At 35.0% G+C, this 10220-nt stretch overlaps 1 protein-coding gene across 1 annotated transcript; it reads right to left on the bottom strand.

The window, feature by feature from the left end:
- Positions 1 to 1528: 1528 nt before the first annotated feature.
- LOC127084150 (uncharacterized) lies at positions 1529 to 3904 on the bottom strand. The gene is made up of 3 exons (XM_051024550.1): positions 3658 to 3904; positions 2995 to 3489; positions 1529 to 1982 (listed from the first exon to the last, which is right to left on the bottom strand). The coding sequence occupies exons 1-3, from the start codon at positions 3835 to 3837 to the stop codon at positions 1773 to 1775; spliced, it is 885 nt and encodes a 294-aa protein (XP_050880507.1). The 5' UTR covers positions 3838 to 3904; the 3' UTR covers positions 1529 to 1772.
- Positions 3905 to 10220: the final 6316 nt, after the last annotated feature.

Here is a 10220-nt window from a genome sequence, read left to right as displayed (position 1 = left end):
TTTGCTATTTGCTATGCATGTTTATTTTGGGTTTATTTTGAATCTTTTCCACTTTCTTTGGAAAAATAAAAGTTCGGTGGTTATATCAATGTTTTGCGAGTCAAGTTAATCCAATAGATTGGTCTCTGATTCTCACCGTGACACAATGCATTACAATCAGAAGTCATTTTACACGTTTATTGTATCAGTGATGCATCTCTGTTAATTTACGGAAGTACATCTCTGTAACATATCAGAACATAATAGTTCATGTTATGTTTATTCAGATGAAGATTTATAAGCCTTATGTACCATGTTATGTGATGAGATTTAAACTATACAATTGATATGGAAAAAATGATGTATATAATTTCAGATGGTCCAGAAATGTCATATATAAGTAAAGTCGAAAACAACGATAAAGTAGCATGAGGCGAAAATAAAAAAAAATCCATAATGAATCCAAAAGACAACTACTATATACTACTGCACTACTGTGTACTATACATCTCATCTGCCTCCTCGGCCATCAATCCACCACGCCCTCCGACGTTGTCTCTGGTGCATCAATGCCCATGTGCCTCCGTCATGATGGCATCTAGGACCTGCCTCACATCACACCCATCATGGAAGATACCTTTGTCAATGCATATCAGGACAATCTCCACTATGCGACGACATCTAGGCAATACATCCTCATCATGATCTAACTGTGTTTGCTCCTCCTCTAGGTGGATCTCCTAGAGCAGTCTGCACCATATACGGATGTGAGACCCTGAAGAACCACCTTATGTATCCATCGACGTAGCTTCAGTCGCTTTCAACTATGATACTCTGTGCCTTCTCCGGTACCATATGACTCTCATAATCATCAAACATGGCATCCATGTGTCTACATGTCAAAGCAGGAGGAACAAATATAACAGGGTATATGGGAATGAATTGAGTGCAACTGAACTGCCGCATGACTCACTCTGGCAAATGAGGAGCAGTGAAACGTGATCCGTAAATCAACTATCTCGAGTATAGCACTAACTCGTCAAATGGTTGTGTCTCACGATGATCGACATAGTTGTTAAAGTGTATGTCCTCAGTAATCAGGCAGTCAAATACACTTTGAACGACTGTCGTCTGTCCCTCTGAACGGAAAAAATACAATAACACACGACATATCTTCAGTGTAAGTTGGTACACTCGCCAATATGGATATGCACGGGAAGTGTTGGAGAATTCAAGACCGAAAAGTTTCATAATTCTTTTTTCTTCAAAAATTCCGGTATTTTTTTTTCTAAAATTTTTGGAAAATTACAATTTTTTTTGAAAATTCCAATAAACGCAAATACAAATTCCAAAAAATATAATAATAATAATAATTACATAAAGGTAATAGGAGACACAATGTGGGGTGCCAAATTTAATTGTGGGGGTGCCAAATTTAATTGTGGGGGTGACAAGTTAATTCCTCTTTAGCCTTCATTAGATATTGTAGAAACTCTACACATCAATTTCAAGCTAGCCGCAGAAAATTTCAAGAAACACAATTTCTGGATTGTAAAAATAATTCCCCAATAAATTCATAAATTTTCCATAATTAAAAAGAATTCCCAATTTCCATGATGAAACCAAAATTACAGTGCAGTTTCAACAGAGGCGCATTATGGATTATACTCACTTGGGCTCAACATATCATCGATGGAACAAAATAAGCATTTCAAGTTTACCAATGACAAAGATACCATGAAGCAGAAGGAACTATGCTTTTGATGAATAACAGAGACAGTTCAAGATATTAATTATCTTTCATCGATTCTAGCTGCTGTTGAAGGCTGCTCCACGGACTTGGCAGGAGCCACTGAAGATTTCTTATTCCCAGGACCTAAGGACACCTTCACAAATGCTGGCCTTAAAACCTTATCTTTAAGTACGAAACCTCGTCGGGATTCTTTAATTATAATCCCTTCCTTGAACACTTCGGACTCCTCGCGTGCAATGGCTTCATGTAGCTGCAACAAAAGTAATTCAAAAACAAATTAAACAATGGTAATGTGGATAACATTTTATAAGCTTCCATCGAATATGCCTTCTACACCTACTGTAGGCAGGAATAGTATCCACCTTTTAGCTTTCAATCCTATTATGTGGTGAAGGCCCGATGTTGATGTGTCAGTGTTGTGTGTGGTGTTTATGCAATCGTTCATACAAGACATTTTCACTTTCCAAAGGAAAAAGATGTATGAAAATCAATCATTGTTAATTTACCACGAGAGTCTTGGTTCACTCCCTTCCAAGAATTCGAGAGCTTGGTCTCTCCCTCCCAAACATAACCTCTTTCTAATTTTCAGCATGCCCAGTACATGCCCAGTACATGGTGCTGTTTCCCTTCTTATTCTGCCTAAGTTTTGTAACTACTCCTAATAATAATAAATTGTTACTTTAATAATACTAATGGCTGCTTGCTTAGACCTGTAACTGCTACAGATAACATTTATAATGGCTGCTCCTATACCTGTAACATATACTTGACAGAATAGAACAGCCACATTCAGTTTTGGTTCATAGTAACTCTTAAGGTCTAACATATTTCTCTTCGAAATCAAGATATGGAGCAATTCCAAACAACACAACATCCATCAGTGCAGTAGTAACTCTCTAAAAACTACTTATAATGCATAAGCAAACCTAACAATAACAAACAAGACATTGCTTCCACAATTTCATCATTTACAAGTTACAACACAACACAACACACTTTACATATTAACTTGATACCTAAATCTAACTCCATGAAAGACGTCAACCAAGGAACAAATTAGCTGTTGCATCATCCTAGATTCTTCTTAGGTCATTCATTACAGTTGAATTCAAGTGTTTGCTAGTTATTCTGTTAACTATTAGTAGCTTAGCTTGCATTCTATAAGTTTATCTACTCTAGAAAACCAAATACCAGAGACTATAACTAACTCATTTTTGCAAGGAAATCAAACACAATTTCTGTTACCAGAAACTTATACTTACCAAGGGATTAAAAGGCTTGCCAACTGTTGCTACGACGGAAACATGATGACTCCTCAAAGTCTCAACAAACTGCTTATAAATACTCTGATAGCTCACATCAATCTTCTTCTCTTTCTCCGTCGCCGCTTCAATTTGTTGTTTAACTCTCTCGAAATTGTCCGCCATCAACAAAAGTTTCTTAATGAATCCTTGTTTGGCATCCGATTGAATGCCAACTCTTTCTTTGTCACATTTTTTTCTAAAGTTATCAAAATCCGCTTGTAAGCGAAGATATTGCTCCTTAACCGAAACTTTATCAACCGATAAAGTAGACACTTTTTGAACCAATTTATTCTTCTCATTCTCCTTCAATTGTATTCTTTCTTCAATTATCGCAATCTTTTCATCGCCAGTAAGAAAGGCTTTCTTGTATGATTCAATAAGAACCCCTAATCTGGGTAAATTTTTTCGATCTTCATCAATTTGAATCTCCTCTGTTTCTGTTTCGATATTTGTCTATGGAAGAGAATGCAAAAAAAAAGGATTATAACTCAGAAACCACTACTGAAATGAAAATAAAAAAACCCTAAAATTGAGAAATTTGCAGAATTAATAACAAAAACTATTGTATGATGTAAATAAACGAAAGATATAGTGAGTAATAGAGAGAGAAAGAGTGCGTACTTGGGAAGAAGCGAAGAGTGGGGTTGGATGGAGAGAGGGAAATGGAGTTGGAAACCCTAAGAGAGTGTTGGAGGCGGAAAAGGGGCGAGATGGAAAGCGTGCGAATTTGGGTTGTTGAGGAGATTTGGAAGAACATGAACAACAACCTAATAGAAATTGATTCGACAGAGAAGTAGCCATTGGATTGTACTAGTAACGAAACAGAGATTGTGCTATTTGTTGTATGAGTTTATGTGGCAATACGATGGAATTAATCAACATTATATCTATATTTTAAAATACTTTTTAAGATATTTATAAAAAGTCTTAGTACATTTATTTTGATGTAGTCTAATTTTTTTTAATCTTATTTTATTGTATAATTTATTTAATAATTTTTATTAAAATCATTATTAAAAAGACGCGAGTGTCCGTCTGGACGTTAGTTGTTAATAGTAATAAAGCGTAATACAATAGTATTAAACATGTCAATAGAGAAAAATAATGATGCATTGTCGGTGTAAATTTATTTTACATTGTCAATCAATGACGATCATGCATCCCATCAAATCATACTAAATATTTTAAATTATTTATATAATATGAAAAAATGATACATTCTTATTGGATGACAGAACATCACCATTAAACTCATGTCGAAATTGCTTCGGTGTTTATGTTTGGTATATATATTTATAAATGATTTTTATAGGTTGTGAGAATAGAGGAAAGCCATGAAATAGATATGAGTTTTTTTTTTCTTTCAAATTGAAGAGATTGGTTGGTATAAATAATGAGCTAATAATGTTGGTTCAAAAGGATACGATGATACGAGGGAGAAAGACATTGTAGCTAGAGCATGAAGTTAATGACAAAAGAGAGTGAGCATATGCTAGTAGTGATTGAATGAGGCATATATTTTTTTTTATGTGTTCATTTCTCTTTATGTCATCTTCTTATCTTTTCAATGCATCTCTCTTCACTTGACGACATCATCATCATATGTGGTAATTTTTTTGAAGGATCATTAATAAATTATGCATATGTCTTATGTATTATAGGTAAATATGATAATATATGATTGTGTTTTTACCTTGTAGTAGCTAGCTAGGTTTGGAGTGGATATACAAGAATTCAATCAAGCACTCACCTTTCTTAATTATATAGGTTACTGTTTATTAACTTTAAAGTAAAACTGCAAAATACATCTTACATCTTATTGTTACCTTATGAAAAAGGGATAATACAATGAGTATTTATACTACCAATGTAATAACTAGCAATCCTAAATATGTGTCAAATAAAACAAATTGAATTTGATTAAGTATTTTCTAATACTCCCCCACAAGTTGGATTGTGATGTGTGACAAGGCTAAGTTTTAGCATAAATGAAGAGAAAGACAGATTGGATAAAGGTTTGGTTAAGACATCAACGATTTGAGCAGAAGATAGAATTGAGAAGAGTTTAATGACACCTGATTCCATCTTTTCTCTGATGAGGTGACAATCGATTTCGATGTGTTTGGAACGTTTGTGGAATGTCGGATTGTGTGTTAAGTAAACAGCGGATTTGTTATCATAGTAAATTGATGTTGGTTTGGAAAATGGTATGGAAAGGACCTTGAAGAGATAGTGCAGCCATTGAACTTCGCAAGTGAGGCTTGCAAAAGCGTGATATTCAGCTTCAGAGCTGGAGCAAGAAATGGTTGATTGTTTCTTTGACTTTCATGATATCAAGGAGTTGCCTAAAAAGACCGCAAAGCCAGTCACGGAGTGTCTTGTCGTGGGGAAAGTAGCCCAATCGCTATCTGCAAAACCATAAAGAGATAAATCAGAAGTAGTATGGTATATAAGGCCTAAAGTTGGGTTGGATTTTAAATACTGCAAAATGCACAAGGCTGCCAGGTAATGTGTAACAGCAGGATTAGAGACAAATTGGTTGAGTTGTTGTACTACAAAGGAGATATCGGGGCGAGTTGTTGTCAAATAAATTAATTATGCTATGAGTCTCCGGTATTGAGTTGAATCGGAGTATGGCAGAGAAGTGGTAGAATGAAGTTGAAGAGAGGGATTGTAAGGACTGGTTCAAGGTTTAAATGCAGGCATACTTGTTTTGTTTAGTAGATCAATAGTGTAATGACGTTGATTAATAAAGATATCGGGAGGAGATCGAGCAATTTGAAGGCCAAGAAAGTTTCGAAGTTGTCCCAAGTCTGTAATACAAAACTTTCAATGAAGAATGGCTTTGACATATTGGATTTCCTTGATATCATTAATTGTTAAAAATATGGCGTCTACATGAATGAGTAAAGCAGTAAAGTGATTAGAACAACTTTTAGTAAACAATGAGTAGTCCGCGTTAGAATAAACATAACCAAGGGAGATAAAAGATCCAGATAATTCGGAGTACCACTGCCTACTGGCCTGTTTAAGCCAATAGAGGCTCTTGTTTAGTTTACAAACATGTGTGGGAGAGGAAGAGTGAAAGAGATTATACCCTTGTGGGATGGTCATTTAGAGCTCTTCATTTAAGTCTCCGTGAAGGAAGGAGTTGTTGACATCTAGTTGTTCTAGATGCCAATGATGGATAGAAGTCAAAGCGAGAAGAGTCTGAACAGTGGTTAACTTAGCCACCGGGGAAAAATGTCAAAATAGTCAACACCTTCAAGTTGTATGTAGCTGTAAGACCCCAATTTTGACCCTAAGATACCTCATGTTATCTCATCATATGCATTAACATTGGGATCATACCTTGGCATCCTCCTTACCCCTCACCCATTGGGTTTGTTTTGGGAGAGATCACCAAGCATTATGTGATTGTATCAAACTTTGTATTTTATCATCTTTACTAACCAAAATACCAAAAATATGTCTTTGCATTTGTCTACTTCTTTTGTAGGTAAGGCACATGATCACCTTTGATCCATCAAGCTCATATCTAGGGTTTAAGACCCTCATGACTAAGAGCTCAATCAAGAATTGGTCTACAATGTCTCTAGGCATCATGTATGAGTCCCTATGATCTTTACATGATATTATGATCAAGAATCCTTCAAGAGTTTGAAGCTTGTTTGCCTTGGAAACCCTAGTGCATCTGGGTATCTTATGTAACTTCTTCACCAAGCTTCTTCAACAATTGATCAAATATTTCAAAGGGTACTTCAAATATCATCATCTTATGCATACATGATCTCCCATGAGTCCCAAAAGTCAAGATAATTGCAAGTTAGCAAGTTGGTTGATGGTGGTTGACCAAAGGAATTCATCTTATCAAAACTGGGGTCCCCTAGACCCTATCTCCTACAATATTTGTCATATGAAAATTATTCCAAGAGAAACCTTACTCTAAATGACATTCCAAACAACTTTAATGTTGATGTCTAGAGCTAGTTTTTCTTGGAAAGTCATTTTTTATGGTGAAAGATTATAGGTCATTTTGTCTAAACCCTAATTTGGAGGTCAACTTCCAAAGGCCATAACTTGCTCAATTTTTATGAGATGAAAGATTTCCAAGTTCACAATCCAATTCAAGGTGTCTATTTAATCTTTTATGTTTGTAGTAAGAGATAATTCAACTTTTATGAGCATGTGATATAAGGATACATTATAGGTCATTTTGGACCAATGCCATTGAACAAGTGATTATCCTCAACTTCAAAAATGCATAACTTATTCATCTCAAATCCAAATAAGGTCAAATTTGTAACCATTTTGAATTATTTTGAAATAGATACAACTTTGATGAAGACACTTTTCTCATTAGAAGCTCACATAAAAAGTTAGCCAAGGTGGAATAAGTGAGCATATGGCTTGACACTTAGAATTTTTTTTGATATGTTAAAATTTCCAAACTTCCACCTCAAAATTCATCATGATACAAGCTTCAAATGGAAAGGTGTTCAACATAATAGTTGTTCCTCTTGATCTAACCTTTCCAAAGAGTCCAATTTCATCCATTTTGGACAAGGTTTGAGTGGTCTGCGCATGGCTTGAACATGGCATCATCATTTGGCAAAGATCAAACTTCAAACAGCTGTACACATTTGCCTTGCACTCCAATTCACTTCCAGACTCATTCACACTTAATTATGGACCTAATTGAGTGACTTCATGGGCCTGTACACGCCCATACAAGCATGGATCATCCATTGCCAAATTTGGAAGTTGAATTTGAAGGTGCAAATATCACAAGCTACAACTATAAATAGAGACCTCTAGCATCAGAATTAAGGACCCTTGCGCGTCAGCTTTGCTCCAATACCTCAAACCCTCACATTTGAAAGGAGAAACTTGAGAATTTTCTTTAAAAATTGAGTTTGAATCTCACTGTTTGGAGATTCAAAACTTCAGGGATCCAAAGCTTTTGTTCCATTCTAATCTACTTCTGCAAGCTTTCTGAGTGAGATCAAGCAAGAATCAAAGCAAGAGCAATCGAATTCTGCACAGCATTGAAGATTTTTTCTAGATTTTTTCTTCTCTTCGATTCTCTCTCAATTCTCATCAATTCTCTTAGATCCTTGGTGTCTGAAGTCCTACCAATGTAGGCAAGAAGATTGAGTTGCTTTGAGGTCAAATCGAAGCAACTCAGATCATGTACCTCAAATTTCAACTCCATGTATCTCTCAATATAGTTAGAGTTAGGATGAATTGAGGTCAGATTCGTGACCAGTGCCATTTTTACTTTGAAATCATGTCCTTCTTTTTTTATTTTTGTGATGGAGATGAGTGAACCAGTCCGGCCAGGGTCGCCTGAGAAGGTGATCGGCGTTTTGCTCCAGTGATGAGCTGGAATGGTTCAGAGCCACATGATCATTTCATTTTGTTTTAATCATGAGCGTTGGTTTTGAATACCGTTTGTGTGGCGCGCTGACTCAAGTGCGTGGTGGAACGCGCGTTTGGATCCACTTGATCTGCCACCTCAATTAATGAGGGAGATCAAGTGGTCCACGTTTTTTCTGATTAATTGATTTTCATTTTAATTGTGTTATTTTCATAATTCATATTAAATTTAATATTGATCCAAAAAATATCAGAGTTTCACCAAAAAAAATTAAATACATTCCTCTTTCATTTTCTGAATTAAAATTATTTTTTGGATCATTATTAATATTTTTCATGATTTAATTGATTTTGTGAATATTTTTAATTATTTAAAAATACTTCTAAGTTTCCAAAAATTATGAAATTTTTTCTCCAAGGTCCTTTGACCTTTTTTGACCTATGATAAATCTCTTGACCATTTCTTTGGTGTTTTGATGAGGTTTTTAGGAAATTGATCAACCATAATTTAATTTAATGCATATTTTTATTATTTTTAATTGTTTAAATGCCAAATAAATTGTGTAGTGCTATTTTAATTGACTTTGTGTGTTTGACTTGTGTTGTTGGGCCTTGGTCAAAGTTGATTTGACTTTGTTAGGTTAAGATCATTGGATTTAGGGGATTGATGGAATGTACATTCCATCTCCCAAAATGAATGAATGATCTTAATTTGGTAAAAGTCCTCCTTTGACCAATTTGTGTTGAATCCATTCCCCCTCCCTCTTCATCTCATTCCCCTTCTTTATTCATTTATGTCATGGACCTATGATATCTCTACATCCTAAGTCTAGTTGATTGCAAAATCAACATGAGCATGGATGAGATTAGACCCACCTCTTTGCATATTCTTTTTGTGTGTGGTATGTTTCATGAGCATAGTTCATTATACTATGTCTCTAACATGCATTAACACCAAAACTCTATTGCCTGACCTCAAATAGTTGTGACTTCTACATAAGTCCGATTACGATTGCTTAACATAGCGCTAAATTTGTGACACAAAAGGCATATCATTCTAGTTAGTGAGATTGTAAGTCTCCCCTCTTTCATGGTATTGTGTGGAAACTTGGCCTTTTTTCCTTCCTTTGGAAGATGTCTTGGTTCAAGGCTTCATGCTTGTGATAAGTGGACTGAGTGTTCTCCAAATAATAACTTAAACAAAACAAAGCAAAAGCAATACCAACTTCTAATCAACTAATCAACTAACATTTAATTTCAAGTCATTTAATTTTATACACTTTAATTTTTAAGCTTTTATTTCATTTGACATTATTCATACCATTCAACTTGTTTATTTTAATTCCATTTTCACTTTACCCACTTGGGCCATATTTTGTGATACATTGTGTTTATATATACTTGTTTGTTTGTTTGGTCTTTTGACCTTAATGTATATAATAAGAATAAAAACCCTAAAAAACATCTTGTGTGGACTGTTGGTTTGATCTGAGACTATTGGACTTAGAATTTAGGCAACACTCCCTATGCAAAGGACTTGGCCAATGCCAACTTTCATGAAACCAAGTGCTTGTGAAGTGAACATTCATCTGATATAATATTGAAGATCCATTTGAGTTCATATGCAACATGATTATATTGAAGTTGTTATTTTGAACCCGTGTCTAATGACATCTTTGAAGTCATCTGATACATGGGAAATTTTGAAGAAGATCATGGAGTTGCTAAGCTTGGATGTGGCTATATTTATTTGATGCCTTGCTCTTCATATTGCTATTTGTATAATGATATTCCTTGATTCTAAA

This window comes from Lathyrus oleraceus, chromosome 5 (genome assembly GCF_024323335.1).
Source record: "Lathyrus oleraceus cultivar Zhongwan6 chromosome 5, CAAS_Psat_ZW6_1.0, whole genome shotgun sequence".
Classification (NCBI taxonomy): domain Eukaryota; kingdom Viridiplantae; phylum Streptophyta; class Magnoliopsida; order Fabales; family Fabaceae; genus Lathyrus; species Lathyrus oleraceus.
This window is presented reverse-complemented; position numbering and strand designations above follow the sequence as displayed.